We start from the raw sequence: 17,001 nt of genomic DNA, 5'->3' as shown, positions 1-17,001 counted from the left end.
ATCATTCTTTTTAAGTATAAATACAATCATTGGGATTTTCATTATTTAGTTTAATCATAAAGGGTGAACAATTTTATTGTTTGATCTGCCTTACTATTAATTAAAATATCAAATAAAAAATAATGACGGTTGGAAATCTTTTAAAAAAAAACTTGCAATAATAGCTAAGTATTGACTGAATAAAGATATACTATAGTTTAAAATTTATTGAACCTATTTTATTACAATAGTCACTAGAAATGATTATTTCCTAAAAAGATTTCCATTTGAATCGAGACAAGACGAAAAGCATGTCAATGATCTTAAACAATCAAATATTTTAATTCAATGCATTTGTAGATTTGTGATTTCAAATTTATTACAACTCTTAAAACAAAATTTGCTATACTGTACTAGCTCATTTGTCTTGTTACTATACAATTCGTTCTATTTTGAAAACGCTCTTTTGCTCTTTGTAATTTTATTCTATAAATTAAATCAATAGTAACAAGTTGTTGGTGAGTACACGTCAAACCACATGTTGTCAGTACATTTACATTATGTATTATGTCTTAAGTAATACTATGAATCAGATCATACACTGAATATTTAATTGTTTTAAGATTGTCATCGAGCCATGCAATACATACAAATTGTGCAGTGTTTTGTAACAAATACAGTACACTAGGTTATTGACCTAATCGGCATGCAATTGAAATTTAAAATTGTTAAAGTAAGGCAGACTAAAAAATCGTGTATCTTTGTTGCTTAAATTTTTGTTTGTTTTTTTTTTTTTGAAATATGGAACGATAATACCAGAATGTCGGTGATAAATTGCCAGTAAACCATACTCCTACGATTTACTGTAAAGTTGCTATTTAAAAAAAATATAAGATCAAATTATGCGTCAAAGTTTATTTTATTAAATATATCTCACACATTGCGGTGTTTCTATGTGAAACGCTTAAAGCAAGACTATAGGCGGCAAGTTAAAATAATAAATAACAGTAAAATAAATGTGTACGCAGTAGTATGAACTAGTTTTTTTTATAAGTAGCAAGTCGAATAATGTTTTGAGTGAATTGCGTAGTTATGCAAATAGTCGTTTTATAAGTGTTTCGTTCTACCGATTCTAACAACACATACTTTACACCGTGTGTAACGAATAATGAATAGTACAATGTATGTGGTCGTGTTAATTTTCTTATATGGATCGTTTGTAACATCTTTCGTGTATGGGTATCCGTCGTTTTTAAAATTTTGGCTTAAACCAAAATCAACGCAGCCGACCGAAGTAATTATTATCGAACTTATATAGTATAATCGAAGTCCTAAACAATTATATTGCATTCAAAACCGATAATTAAGCCGAGAAAGGATTGCCATTTTTAAGTTTGAATGAATGACAAAAAAATATACTGTACAGGTTTTATACTTTAAATGCGCTCAGACTACATGAATTACACATTGTTTTTATCAGCAGATATAAGTCAACATAATATTAACAGGTAGTTTAGAATTTAAATACCCACAAGTTCCATCCGACTAACTGAATTCAGTGTTATACAATTAATTTAAAACAAAATTATAATAAGTTTTTCAAGATTATACAGTTTTATGGTAACTGTTACTCCTGAATTCTGAACGGAAAGCAAGTAAACATATTGGTTTGACGTAGTAAAATTTGTTTTCTTAGCATGGAAGTGTTGGCAACGTTATTTTTTTAAATAACGTTAGCAACACTTCAGATATGCTGGTATAGTTTCGCTAAACCATAAAATTTTTAAAAAAAAACGGTCGCTATTGCTTAAGATAAAACTGGGTGGGTTGAACACGTTTTTGGACACAGCTACAATAATTTTAAGGGTACTATTTTATTTTAGCATTAATTAGATAGATAAGATTAGGAAAATAAATGGATGACATTAAATTATTTATTACTAACTGATACCCATTTTACAAAGTTGTCCTTCCCTCCCCTGGCCAAATGTAATATTCCATGTATTTAAAAGTTTACTTAGATAAAAAAAAAAGAAAAATTGTTATTATTTATTTCTGGCTAGATGAAAATTTAAAATTAAAATTACTTATTTTGCTAATAAAATAATAGTGATTTAATTTGAATTCATGTTTTTTTTTTTACCTTTTTTCGCTTAAACCATACCTGGAAACTAATTTTGCCTAACAGATCATCAATTTTCTTCAAATCGTCCACAAAGTTACAACTTTGTAATTAAAACTTGAAAAAAAATGCTACTTGAATACTACTTTGAATACATTTTAGAAATGTATTCAATTTTAATGTATTTAAGAAATAATATGGTGTTCTAGACTCTAGAGATACCAGACGTAATTGATGACTAGATTTGGGTTTAATAACATAAATTAGAACGATGTATTTTTGTGTTTGATCCGAAAAAATGTCATACATCGCTGTAAATAGATAATAATTATACTATACTGCCAAATATTTTCCAGGGGGTACTCGAACCTCGAAGGGACTTAGGAAGGGACTATCTACCGTTTCTAACCATCGAAGATTTAAATTTCTATTACCGCAAGATGCATAATTGTTACTGTTTGGCGATCAGTAAACTTACAGTACAATATTATTATATTTATTTTTAAATAAACTTGTGGTTGTGCTTGTTTTCAGGATTCCGAGGAATACGAAATGTTGGACACACACAACAAGGGATTCGTTTATGTGCTGAACGATCTGAAAACGATGAACGACCATCCCATAGTATTCGACTGGGACGAGATGACAATGTTGTCGGAGTCATCCAGCTACGGCGTGTATAGAACAACACAAAAAGAAGTCGCCCTATTGAAGTACAAACGGAAAATGCAAGACTTGCAGTGCACAAACGGGGCGATCGCGCAGTCTGTGCTTTACCATCTGAGACGTTTCGCCAAACAGAAGAACAAAACTAGCGCCGTCGTGCAAACAAAACCCACGTTGGTTCGGTTCAAAACGACCGTGGCCAGAATGCTGTCGGTTTTGTTGTTCGGCAAGACTGTGGCGCATAGATGGCTCTGGCTGTTGTATTTCGGGATTTACAGGGCTTTGGATCCGGATTGGACCGACCGAGACTTGATGGCGAGTTACCTTACCGACGACCAACGGCTGGGCGCCACTATTTCAGCGTTTACCGAGATGTGCGTCAGACACGGTTACTTGAACGAAGACTACAGTGTCGCCAAACGTCTATACGAACCACCGGAAACAGAGCGAGACGCACATAGGTTTATGAAAAACTTATACGGCAAGCTCTACGACGACGTTATGCTGGACCACGTTTATAAGTATGCCGACTATTTCGACGTGGACAACCTGTACTTGAGACGGTTTTGGGACGAGCACGATGCCATTTGTGCAGCGGTACCGGGTGTGCAAATAGAGTGGAACGTAACGATATCACTGTTGGACAACGCCAAGACTTTAATGGCCAATCACATTAAGAATAACGCGTGGCCGGCAAAGCCGTTCCAGATGAACGTTTATCTGAAATACGTGATCAGCATTTGCAAGGTGAAATTGTTCATGTACACGTGGATACATTTGACATGTTATCGGGAAATCGTTTCAAAACCGTATTCAATATCCAAACTAGACTATATTAACGACATGTTGTATGCCGTTTTATCCACGGCTGCGGATTTACTTTACGCCAACGACGAGTTTGTGGACGAACTAAAAGATTTGGTTTTGTACATAACAACTTCAGAAAAACGGGAAATTCAAAACATGGCCACTCGGATAATGAACAAAATCGACGTGGAATCGATTGCGTTGAGTGAAAACCGTTTGTCACATAGTTTTAACGAGACGTTCGACCGTCAGAGTTGCACGATGGAGTTTTTGGAAAACAATTTGAACTCACTAGATGGTTATTTTGGAAACATTAAAATCAAACTCGACCAAATCGACTTTGTATTCATCTCGTTTTTTATTGACGGAGAACAAAACCACGAGGAAACGTTCGTTGTTAACGAACGTTTACCTCATCAAAAAACGTTCACAGAAAATATGTTACGAAGCTTTTTTCATAAAATATTGAAACAATACCTATAATTTGTAAGTATTACATTGCAATATGTATAGGTCCATAACATGCATAACATTAGGTACCCTGTAATTTGTACCTAGATAAATGCTGCAAACCATTAGTGTGTTTGTTGGTATTTATTCGGCAAATCGTTGAATGATTGATCTTTACATACATATTATACTTACACGGTAACTAATGATCTTTTTCAGCAAAATATGCATTATTGTATACATAAATAAAAATAAAACGTTTAAACAAGAATGGAAGGTTAGCTTCGCATCAAAATAATAAAATTATTACTGTTCATAAAGACGAAAAAATAAAAATAAAAATGCAGTAACTATTTAAATTATAATTTTATATTTATTTTAATTATATCTTATTTAGGCTTTGTAAATTATTTTAATTGAAATGTGTTAATTATATTTTAAAGTTCAATATAATACAAAAATTATTGGGTTGTTTAATAAATCATCAGCAAGGTTAAATTACTTACCTTACCTGTTTCCAAAAAAAAACTACTAAGATTTACTAGGATTATTATATATTTTTATTATTCAAAATATTTTATTAAATTCATAATAATTATGTGCATTAAATATGTTATTAGTAGTGTACTTTTACGTTCATAATTAGCACTATGTTGCCGCTAGAAAAATTGAAAGTAAAGATTAATATCGCTAATATTATGCACAAATCCAGTTTTAAATCCAACTAACATACTCCATGTGCTTATTCCTCGGTATACCGATGATTGGACGCATTTTAACTATCAGCTAACTTGGTGTTCAAAATAACTGATACTATGGAATACGACGTTCGTAAAACCTATAAAAAATGTATTATAAAGTATTTTAATTAAGGTATAATTCACTCAGTAATTCTATATGTAAAGAATACTTTTAAAATATTTTGAAAGATATTGAGTGCAATATTATTAAATTGATAACATTATAAAAAAACGTTAGGGTGTTTAAAAAAAAAAAGGGTACAACTGTTCAACTTTTGGTCTTATAAAAGATTATCATTTGTATTAGCGTTTTTTAAATGAAATAGCTAGCTATTAGGTCAAAACTCGATTTTTAAGGGAAACAGATGAACTTTTTAAACTATTGTCCAAATAAAAGTACGATTAATAATCTATAGACTTGCTACATAAAGAAACCGAGACATAAAAATAATTAAACACTTGATTGTAAATCAATACCTTATCGACTCCACATCAGTTATATACTTAGTTATAAAACTTGGGTGGGAGATAGGGTTTTGGGGATGTGGGTGAGAATGGGGTTGGGGGTGGGGGTGAGAATGATTTTGGGATGGGAACGGGGTTGGAGGTGGGAATTAGCTCTGGCACATAACCGAAAAAAGTGTTACCAAAAAAGCGTTACGCTGTTATCTGATAAGAGATGAGAGATTTGTTGTACGTTCAACGTTCAAATTAGAACTAAATGATAAATTCAAAATAGTTTAAGGGCCCAAATTCTCTATGAATTGTTTTAAGGCCAAATATTAAAACTACAATATTAGTCAGAGACTTGATGTTTTAATATACTAGCCCCCTTAGATACCAGCTTGTTACTGCTTGTTAATATACTATATGATTACCTACCTATAATTCCACCACTACTCTAAATTTATTTGGTACTTAAACGAGACATGAAAATGCTCTTTCGTGGTTGCAGACTCGGCTGAAAAACTTTTTCATTTTTTGATTTTATTATATTTAAGTTGTAAAATGTACAAATTTTTAGGGCGTTTAACGCTATTTCGAAAAGGAAGAGCTTTTTAATTTTGAAGCCAGATATTTGAACAATAGATGTAGAATTATTAACAATCTAAAAATAAATAGAAAACTTATGTAAATAACATTTGTATATACTTAACTATTTTCAAATCAAATTGTATAAATCAATAGTATGTAAGATAATTTGTTATTATAGTGTTTAAGTAACCTTCAGTTTTTAATAATAATATGCATTTAAAAATCTCTTTCCCCTCCCCATAGCACTTACTGATAATATCGCTATTACTTTTTAATTTTACTATGACAACCTACATTTATGTTTTATTTAGCCTTATAAATAGAAGAATTTATAGTAGGAGATGCAACGAGGGATGTGTGCATATCGTTGAAGTTGTATAAAGTAAAAATGTAATATTAGGTTCTTTTTTATGTGGATTATATTTTATACACGTTGATAAAATATATTTTATATTTTACAAAAAATCCATATTGTTAGTGAGCAAAAAATGTTTGGCCGGGGGATTATGGACGGCAGCAACCGCCTAAATCGTATGTATCACAAGGCCCAAGCCTTATGGCTAGTGCGGCGTTAACTGCCATCGCGCCCCCTGGCCAATACTGAATCCGCCACTCGTATATATACCTTGCCAATGTCGAGAAACGAACACACGGCAGAATTTGTCAATATTTTTGCGTTTCTTTAATAAACCGTAAAACTTGGCTTGGAAAGAAATCGCAATTAGGTTGAAACCATTAAAATGCTACACTTGCCGCAAAATAATCGCGATCGACCATCGTCGCTTTTATGTGATAAATTTGAAAAACTGTAGTGGTCTCAAACGAGGTCAGAGGAAAACCCCAAGCGACGAATTATCAGAGGCTCCGAAACAGCAGTATTTTTCCATTGCTGTATGCAATTCCGTAAACAGTAAAAGCAGGTTGTATGGCGTCCTCTGGCCGACAATATATGTATTCCTATATCACACGAGACACTGAAATGAGGCGCTGTAAGTAACGAAATCGGTAAACACGAAAATGGCCAAAACTAAACTGTGTTTACAAACAACGACCGACTGTTAATTTAAGCTATTTGCTAGACATGTTAGCTTGTGATCTAATAATACTATTATCTGTTCCAAAACGAACATACCGCTTTTGTGCATTACGACCGTGCTATCATGATAGTACTATCAAGTCGCCCTTGACAGTGTGATAGCACAGTACCTGTAATACCACAATACCCGGTAAAGAAATGTTTATATTAAAAATTATTTCATTAATTTTTATTTAAATATCTAATTTTAATTTTTTTCATAATGGTGTGATACATACATAATTGAAATTAGTTTATGTATTCGTGTATGTTGTGCGGCTAGTATTGTTTCTTAAAAGGGATAACTTGTACATTTCATAACCAATGCACTAAGACTTAGAATATTTTTTAAGTAACCGTGTGACCTGTCTCCTGTGTTAGTTTTTTCAATTTAGATTTAAATTACTTTTACTTATAATAATAATAATAATAATAATATATTCAAGACAAAAATTGTAAGACCACTACCAAATATAATGACTTATCAGATATTCTCGAAATAATAGCCGTATATCATAGACCCATAAAGAAATATAACATTATAATATTTAAATACGTTGTCGAAATTTAGCATTAAAAAATACATTTTTGAGTGTTTTTTTATTTAAGTTATACTCAAATTAGTTTTTACTACTGAAATTTATAAAAAAAAAAACTAAAAAGTATGTAAAATAATATTATAATATAATGATAATTGACCAACTGAAAATTTTCTCTCGAGAATGTATAAAAAAAATGTTTTTACAAAAGATTATTGGAACATATTTGGATAGGAAATATTTTTAATGAAGTTACCTTATACTCTTTTCGAACACCACTTTTAAACTTTCTATAATTTAGTTTTAATTCCTACAGAGTAAAATATTAGGTATAAACTCCGCAGTTAATTGTCTAAAAAAGTGTTATCGTTTATGTGACCACTACTTACGCTTAAACAAAATTTCAAATTAAGAACTTTCTCTGGTGTTGCTTTCATTTTAAACTGATTCGCATCATTCATGGCCATTGCTAGAAGCAGTAACTTTTTAAAGCCAATATCCATCGCCGTCCAGTCACAACTGTACAACCCAAAATTAATCCCTTCTCTCTGAAACCATTACTTATTTAATAAATAATAACATTTTTTTAGGAAAAGTATGGTACATTACTTTTTCATGTAGTAGGTCCAAAAAATACGTGTACAAAATTAATTGCGTGGCGAAGAACATAAAAGAAACAATGAATTGTAATAAAGCATACAAAATAAAAGAACCAGTCACCAATTGCTAAAAACAAAAAAAGTATAAATATATTGTACATGTATTGTGATTTTTGGTAGTATAATCATATTACAAATGAAATTATATATGAAGTCGTTATAAGTGAACAGGAACAAACGGCAACTTGAAGTAGTACAACTAAACGGACAATGGAATAGAATTCTTTCATATACCTAAATAAATTAGATTTTTGTTACGTCACAATATTTCTACCATAGTGAGAGCCGATTTTGTTTTTTCGTGGTAATTTTTTTAAAAACTTATGTACTATATCAAAATCATTTGACAACAATAACCAAAATCGACTAATTTTCCTCAGTGGACCTAAATTTAGATTTAAATTTTCTGCGGCACATTTAATGATTGAATTGTATAAGTTGTTATTGAAAAAAGTTGTTTGTTAAGAAATTAAATGAATTAAATTAAATAAATGTATAGATCCAATTAAGTTTAAATGTCTCTATTCCTCTCTTGTTAGACCACATCTGAAATACGCTTGTCTTATTTGGGAAACCAAAATTAAAGTCATAGCAACAAAATTAAATCTATTCATAACAAAGTCCTTCGTTATATATTATTCTATAAATGTAACACTACCAGACAAGCCACTTTGGTCATGAAAATATTAGACAATTATTATATTTAAAATATAGGAAAGATTTTTCTTATGCCATGTTTCTAGAAAAATTATTAATAAATGAGATTGACGATTGCTTCCTTCTTAGTCAAATTAAATCTAGAATAAATCCTTACAATATGCGAGACAAAGACCTTTTCTATATTCTACAACTCTCTATAAATTATTTAACTTACTCCTCTATTATTATAATGCAATCAGCTAGTAATCGATTTTGTAACGATAACATATTTAATGTGTTTTTGTTAATATTGTTATTATTAATTTATTAAACAATAACTTATCATTTTATTATTTTATAATTATATCAAATATATTGTTATGATTATAATAAATAATGTAAATTGTAATGTAATTTGGACTTATGTCCTTTAAAAATAAATAAATATAAATTAAAAACTCTTACAAATGTACTTTTTGACAATCCGATATGATTATTTTCAAGTCTTCATACATTTGAATTTGTTCTACTGTACAACAAAAAAGTTCATTAAAACCTAACCTAATCTAACCTATCCGAATTGACCTATTCTTTACTGGAAAAAAAGTATTTACAGAAAAAATGCAAATTGAATAAAAAAATATAATTGTTTTATTAATCTCTTACTTTTTTCGCTGCTGTTATGTCCAAACGTCGTTAATCCTAACGTTATATTTTCGTATTGGGTAGATATAGCCCAGCACATAGAGAAGTAAAACATATCAAATAAACCATGGTTCAGTAGAATGAAAAGGCCAAAAACTATTTCGTTGGTGTAAATTAAGTAATAGTATTTGATGTAGGATTGTTCGGCAATAGGATAATATAGATTTATTGCATTATAGCCCATGGGGTTTGTAGTTAGATTTTTATAGAACAGCTCAAGTAATATATTTTTAATAGGGGTTGCAATCCCTATTATTCCCATTCCAAATAATAAAAAAGCAAAGGTATAAAAGAATTTTTTACTTCGATTTTTTATTTGTGATAAGCGTTGTGTCTCAAATGGACATTGATTACTAGTTAAGAAATCTACACATACTATATCCATGATTTTCAATATTTGTTTATCCTTACGTAACATTGTGGTGTATTTTACCATAATAAGTGCATAGTTCACGTAAGCCAATAATATTATACACAATCTGTTGATTTCAATATCATGATAGAATATATTGTATAGGAGACCCAATACACTGTACAGGAATATTAGAACAGTCCACAAGACTATGGTGAAATAAATTTTCGGTATTTTTTTATTTAGTGACAAAAATAGCCGCAACAGTATAAAGAACCAGTTGTTGAATGCTACCCTTCTACGATTCCACAAGTCATCCATGTTTTATTTTGCTTGATCACCTGAAACGAAAAGTGTTTGAATATTCATTGAATCGCTGAAGCATTTGTTTATATTACACATTGTAGTATTATTCAATTTGTCACTTGAGGTATATAAATATATATATATACTGTATGATTATACACTAATATTTAAGTCAGGCTTAAGTTCTACATGCAAAAGGCTTTACAGAATAATAATAATAATAATATTAATAGAAAATTGTTTTAAAACTGTATTATATTATAGTTCTGTAAATGTCCAAGTCATGTTATGTTATAGTGTGCTATAATACCTTTCAAGTAGCTGTTTTTGTCACAATACTTTTTTCCTAGCTACTTTCCCTATGTACATACATTTTTTCATAGTAAGTTTTAATTAAATAATATAAAAATACATACATCTTGCCTTTTTTTTTTAATTAAAAAACATTATTAAGTTCTATTGAAACAAATTTAATTATTTTGTTTTGTTAACAAATCCTTAACAAAAACTTTACATCGAAAAAGGTCCAAATTCCAGACCCTCTCTCAAAAAAGTCAGTCTATCAAAATAGTAATATCTACATTGTGGCCATGTCTGCTATTTCTACAGTTCATAACTTCACTTCACTCCTACTTTCATGCGCGTCACTTAGTGCATTTAAAGCTACACTCCCTAAAGCGGCATTAATTTTGGAAATTGGGAATTTGGATACATTTTTAGTATTTTAATAATTTATCATACTTACCAACCGGATGACAAATATATTTTTACTATCTTAAAAATGTTGATTATATCCAGAATTTTAGACTGTAGCTTGTTAATATATGAGGAAAGAATACAGTATAATATTAGTTTGGAGACCTATCTCAAAGACTATCTGACACTAAACTGTTACAGTAGCTCGACATTCTTTCGGTATAATGTTCAAATAATGTTTATACCTACATCATCGAAGGGTCTTATTTATTATGCATATTCATACGAAGTTACTATTACTACATACATATTTAGTCAAATTCTGTTGAATGTGAGTTGAAGGTAAAACGCGAGCAACGAGTGATTAAGGACAATCGTTAATCGATCAAGTGTAATACGGCACCCCTACTCTCTAAAACGTTACTTTAACGTAATATACTATACACTTAAATGTCAGGTTGTGCCCCATATTTTAATAACAATTTTGTACGACACGAAGATTTTTTAGGCCTTTACAAAACTTCATCAATAAACAGTAAAAACATTTATATATTCGTATATTTGTATATTTTAAAAAATACATTTTTTGTTTGGTATAATAATAAATCTTAGTTACTTGTTTGTTTGTTCTAACTATTTCTTATACTTACCAACCAGATCATAAGAATGTTTGTAAGTCTCAAAAATGATGATAATTACCGGTAATTCAGGATATAACTTGTTAAAAAATAAGGACTTACACACTAGATTAATGCGTTCTTTGGAAAACTTTTTTAGAAAATAATTGCTACCTGACTGCACCACGACATCGCCTACCTATTGCATAATATTCAATTAATTGGCTTATACATACATCAGGTACTTATCTATTATGCATGTACATGCAAAGTAACTATTAGGACGTCAATATTTAGTCAATTTCTGTTCAAAGCAGTCGGATAAGGCTAAAACGCGAGCCAAGGGTGATTAAGGTCAGTCAATAATCGTTTAAGATTAATGATGGCACAACCCCGCCAGTTACTTTTATTACCCACATAAATGTATTTATTAGCCTTGTATTTTTCAGAGTTAATGTAAATAAAAATACGACGTAAAACTGTTTTAGCTTCGATATTGAACTGTTAATTTTGTTTTTATGCGTAAACGATATTTCTAGAACTGTGCGCCGCCATTCCACTCCGATTTATTTATATTAGCATATTATGAAATATATTAAACGTTTTAGGTACTAAAAGCAGTTCATTTTTCTTAAAAGGATAATTTATCTATCCGTTCATCAACAACTATGGACATGAAACTAATAACAGGGATTCGTAAAATAAACTTAAATAATTTTAAAACACTACTATTGGCATGACCCCTCAGGGAAATCACCTACGGGTGTAGTGAACCCGGGGCCTCGAGCTACCCTATCCATGAGTATAATGGAGTTGGCGATAGGCTAACAACCTATCCTGTAAAAAACCCTTGTTCAGGAATCAAACACAAGTTTGCCTCGGAATTGTGGATCAAAGGACTTCGGATTGGAAAACTGGAAATCGGCATTACGTTTTGGAACCTGGAATGTACGTTCTTTATTCAAACCTGGAGCAGTAGGAACAGTAGTTAAAGAGATAGAAAGATATTATTTAGGAGTAGTCTGTAGTGGCACTACAGGAAATGAGGTGGCAAGACACGAGCTCAATGCAAATAATTAACACAACGCTATTTTTTGATGCTTGTAACGGAAGAATACAAGCTGGCAGTGGTTTTGTAGTGAACAACAAGCTACTAACAGCGGTAAATAGTTTTAAAGTTATAAGCCCTAGAATAACGGTGTTGACGCTGGATACAAAATGGTTTGAAGTAGTTTTCGTAAACGTGTATGCTCCTACAGAGGACAAGGATGAAAATGAAAAAGATGATTTCTACTCGTATATAGACAGTGCACTGTGTGAGATACCAAGAGGTTGTGTACAAATCATATTAGGAGATTTTAACGCCAAAATTGGACGTGAAGAATGTTTTAAGCCCATATAATAGGAGACCATAGTTACACCAGTTTTCGATTGATAATGGCTGCAGACTTATAGACTTGGCCACGGGAAGAAATCTAATGGTTAAAACGACCATGTTCCCTCATAAGAAGATACACAAAGGTACGTGGAGGTCACCAAATGGACGGCACGTAAACCAAATAGACAATGTGCTTGTAAACGCAAGATTTAGCAACAGTATTTTAGATGTAAGAACCGTACGTGGAGCAGACAGCGATTCGGATCACTTTCTTGTAGTAGGTAGACTACGAGTAAAGTTAAAAGGAAAACAAGGAACAAAGAGAGGAAGAGCTACGGGATGATTTGACACCATAAACCTTAACCATCCAGCGGTAGTAGAGAACTTTCAAAAAGGTATAGAAGAAAAGTTAAGAGTGATGCATGCAAGTGGGTCAGGGAGAAAAATGAAACAGATGTGGAAAACGATAAAACTCCTTATTCAAGAAACCGCAGAAAAAACAATTAGGAAACAAAGAACAACGAAAAAATCCGGCTTAACGGTATTTGCGAAGAATCCATAGAAAGAAGAATGAAAGCTAGAAATATATGGCTGTCCGACACTGAGAATGTGGCAAGAGAATGTGAAACTGAGAATGTGGAAGTTAGCAAGATTCAAAATGAGACAACGGGAAGCGAGTAACATATTAAGATGCGAAAAAAGAAAATACTTACAAAACATACTTAAGGAGGCAGAACACGATTCTACTAGTCATAATACAAGAGACTTATATAAAAAGGTAAACTTTTTAAGTAAGGAATATAAACATCCCAAGAAAGCTCTCAAAAATGACGATGGAACGCTAATCACATCTAAAGAAGTGATAGTAAATAAATGGGTGAACTACTTTAATCAACTATTGAACTGTAATACGCCAGATAGTTTATTTCAATTTGAGAATATGAAAACTAATAATACAATCTGCCTGGCACCGAGTAAGGAGGAAATTCAGGAACAAATAAGAAACCTAAAGAACCATAAGGCACCCGGAGAAGACGGTATTCCTGGAGAATTACTTAAAAGTATGGGAAAAGGCTTGCTTGACTATGTATCTGGACTAATAAAAGAAGTTAGGGAAAAATAAGTTATTCCAGGGGAGTGGGAAACAGCGCTGATATATCCTATACAACAAAAAGGGAGATAAGCAATTGTGTGATAATTACAGAGGCATCTCTCTATTAAACGTTACTTATAAAGTTCTACCAAATGTATATTAAACCGTGGGCAGAAGATATTTTAGGGGATTATCAAGCAGGTTTTAGACAAAATATTTTTTACCACAGACCAGATATTTTTTTTGAAACAAATTATCAAAAAAAGGCGGGAGTTTGACAGAGAAATACATGTATTATTTATTGATTTCAAGAAGGCGTATGATTGCATACATAGAGAATCTCTTTTGAATATACTAAGGCAGTTTAAATTACCCCAGAAATTCATTAACCTAATAAAAGCAAACATCCTACACACGGAAATCAAGATCAAAGTTGGCAATATTGTATCACAAGGGATACCAGTTAGGGATGCTTTGTCATCCATTTAATATAGCGTTAGAAAAGGTCGTCATCGAGAGCTATATTGAAGATAACGGAGTGCGATTGGATGGTTGCATAATAGGAGATTGGCCTACGTAAACGACATAGTATTACTGGCGGACAGTAAGACAAATCTCATTGAACAAGTGGGAAAACTATTAGATACGGCCAAAAGAGTAGGTTTAGAAATAAATGATGAAAAAACGTAGTATATGGTCGTGCGGAGAGGAGAGGTCGCAGATCATGTACACCCACTTTTAGAAGTTGGACAGTATAAGTTTAAGAGAGTGCAAGAGTTCAAATATCTGGGATCGATATTGACACAAAAAAACGATGAACTTACTGAAATAAAAGCGTGGCTCCAAGCCGGTAATAACTGTTACTATGGACTAAATAAGTTGTTAAAGGCGAGAACGATATTAAAGAACCTCAAGATACAGCTGGACCGCTCTCTCATCCGTCCAGTGGTAATGTACGGATGTGAAGTGTGGACATTACGGAAATCAGAGCAAAACCACTGCTGATTTTCGAAAGAAAAATATTAAGACGAATCTTCGGACCGTGTATAGATGAAATCACGGGGGAATGGAGAATTCGAAAAAACGAAGAGCTTAAACAGTTGTACCAAATGCCTGATATAATATTAGGGAAACAAAAAAAAGGGGACTCCAACGGGCAGGACATTCATAGAGAAAAGAAGAAACATTAGTTCGGATGGTTCAATGTGGGACTCTACAAGGAGCTTTGGAGCGACCACGACTAAGATGGGAGGACCAAGTAAGGAAGGATGTACAAATGCTGGACCCAAATGCCGATTGGCATGTCTTAGCGATGGATAGGGTGAAGTGGCGTGATCTGCGTTTGACTGTATGATATTAATGGTCGATTACAAAGAATAAAAAAAATAAGATTGGCATGAATCAGTACCATGTAAAATATATAATTATTCATTTTTATGTACAATACAAAAATACAAAAAATAAACATAAAAATAAATTGTGGGGTTTGATTAAAATTAATCGACGGTTTCAATTGCTAAACATTGTGCCTAAACCATATATTTTTTTCTTTGTTATTACCAACTAATTGCAATAACGAAATGCAAACGCTTGAAATGAACATGTATTTTGGCTGTAGGGTTATCAACAATTTGAGTATTTTTACGTTTAGTGTCCCAATGAATTTCTAATGTTTATCGCGTGAAACTAAGCCATATTATGAAATAATACTAGGGCATTTATGTCGTACATATTTTGTATAACCTAGCCAAATGATCGGTCATAATGGTTGCTACATTTTCACACGAAAAATCTTGAACCATTTCTGTTGTGAGAATATTTTTGCTGTTGCCAAAAACCACGTCTCCTGTTAATTCAAGCTCAGTAGTATCTGTATTCAAGTTAGTGCTATACATTCGATGTTAAACTTTGGATTTATAAAGGTGTCATGACATTTTTTAACTTGCTTCTATCATACAAGTTTTAGTGGTCATAACCAGTATTTAACTTTACCTAACTGCTTTACGGTGAAAATGTAAGAACTGTACGGGCTTTTTAATAATTCGTTAGTAAGGTAACTTTTTTACGTTAACTAACTTAAAAAAAAAAAATAATAATAATAATAAAATACGTTTAACTACGATTATAATATATATATATTACATTACTCAGACAAAATATTTTATTTTATTCATAATAATTATGTGCATTAAATATGTTACTTATGAGTTGTGTACTTATACGTAGATTAACGCTATGTTATCATTAAACAAATTAAAAATTAAAGTTAGTATTGCTAATACATACTTTATGTGCTTATATACTAGCTGCTTATTCCTTAGAATAACAATTATTGGACGCATTTCAATTATCAACCAAATTGGTATTCAAAATAACTGATACTATAGAGTACGACGTTCGTAAAATCTAAAAAAGATGTTATTATAACAATGTAAAATTAGATTATGGTTCATTCAATACCTAAAGAATACTTTAATCGAAGTTTGAAAGTTACTTAGAGCAAATTTCAAAATTGATAATATAACAAATGTTAGGGTGTTTTGAAAAAAATTAAAAGTGTAAGCATGTTCAACTTTCGGTCTTATACTAAGTTATTATTTATATACAATTTATGAACAATAGCCATGGGTCCAATTTTGAAGTACACCTAAAAAAATTGTTTTTAAATTATTATGAATAATCTCAGTTATAACCAGTTGATTGTCTGACTACTGATCTATAGTCTTGCTGCATAAAGAAACCGGGACACAAAAATAATTAAATACATTATTGTAAAAGAAATACTTTCTCAACTTCATACCGATGCTACATTTAGTTACATGTTAAAACAAACTATATTTCATAACACAATAAATTAACTAAGTTATAACAATATTTCGGATGATAAAGATTAATCAGATTATTCTAAGAGTAATTAAGTTTTTAAGAAATTTATTGAAACATTTGGGTAAGAAATATTTTTAATAAAGTTACCTTATTGTTTTTTCGAACAACACTTAAACTTTCTGTCATTTATTTTTAATTCCTACATAGTAAAATATTTTTCCAAATATTGGATATGAACTTCGCAGTTGATTGTTTAAAAAAGTGTTATCGTTTCTATGATCACTACTTACGCTTAAACAAAATTTCAAGTTAAGAAC

General features: G+C 31.2%; 1 protein-coding gene across 1 annotated transcript; it reads left to right on the top strand.

Moving 5' to 3' along the window:
- The first annotated feature begins 1,045 nt into the window (after window positions 1–1,045).
- LOC126844610 (uncharacterized) lies at window positions 1,046–4,333 on the top strand. Its single transcript, XM_050582915.1, has 2 exons — window positions 1,046–1,273; window positions 2,636–4,333. The coding sequence occupies exons 1-2, from the start codon at window positions 1,148–1,150 to the stop codon at window positions 4,055–4,057; spliced, it is 1,548 nt and encodes a 515-aa protein (XP_050438872.1). The 5' UTR covers window positions 1,046–1,147; the 3' UTR covers window positions 4,058–4,333.
- The last annotated feature ends 12,668 nt before the right edge of the window (window positions 4,334–17,001 follow it).

Source organism: Adelges cooleyi, unplaced genomic scaffold (assembly GCF_023614345.1).
Source record: "Adelges cooleyi isolate 19-005CV unplaced genomic scaffold, UGA_ACOO_1.1 ACOO_flye_CR_arks_rails_tigmint_CR_PRNA_651, whole genome shotgun sequence".
Classification (NCBI taxonomy): Eukaryota; Metazoa; Arthropoda; class Insecta; order Hemiptera; family Adelgidae; genus Adelges; species Adelges cooleyi.
Note: the sequence above shows the minus strand (reverse complement) of the source record. Positions and strands in the feature narration are given on the sequence as shown.

What these genes read in the sequence shown, in the direction of transcription:
- LOC126844610 (XM_050582915.1), top strand. Translation starts at nt 1,148, where the DNA reads ATGAATAGTACAATGTATGTGGTCGTGTTAATTTTCTTATATGGATCG. An exon ending in AATCAACGCAGCCGACCGAA is followed by an intron (nt 1,274 to 2,635) that starts GTAATTATTATC and finishes GCTTGTTTTCAG; the next exon opens with GATTCCGAGGAATACGAAAT.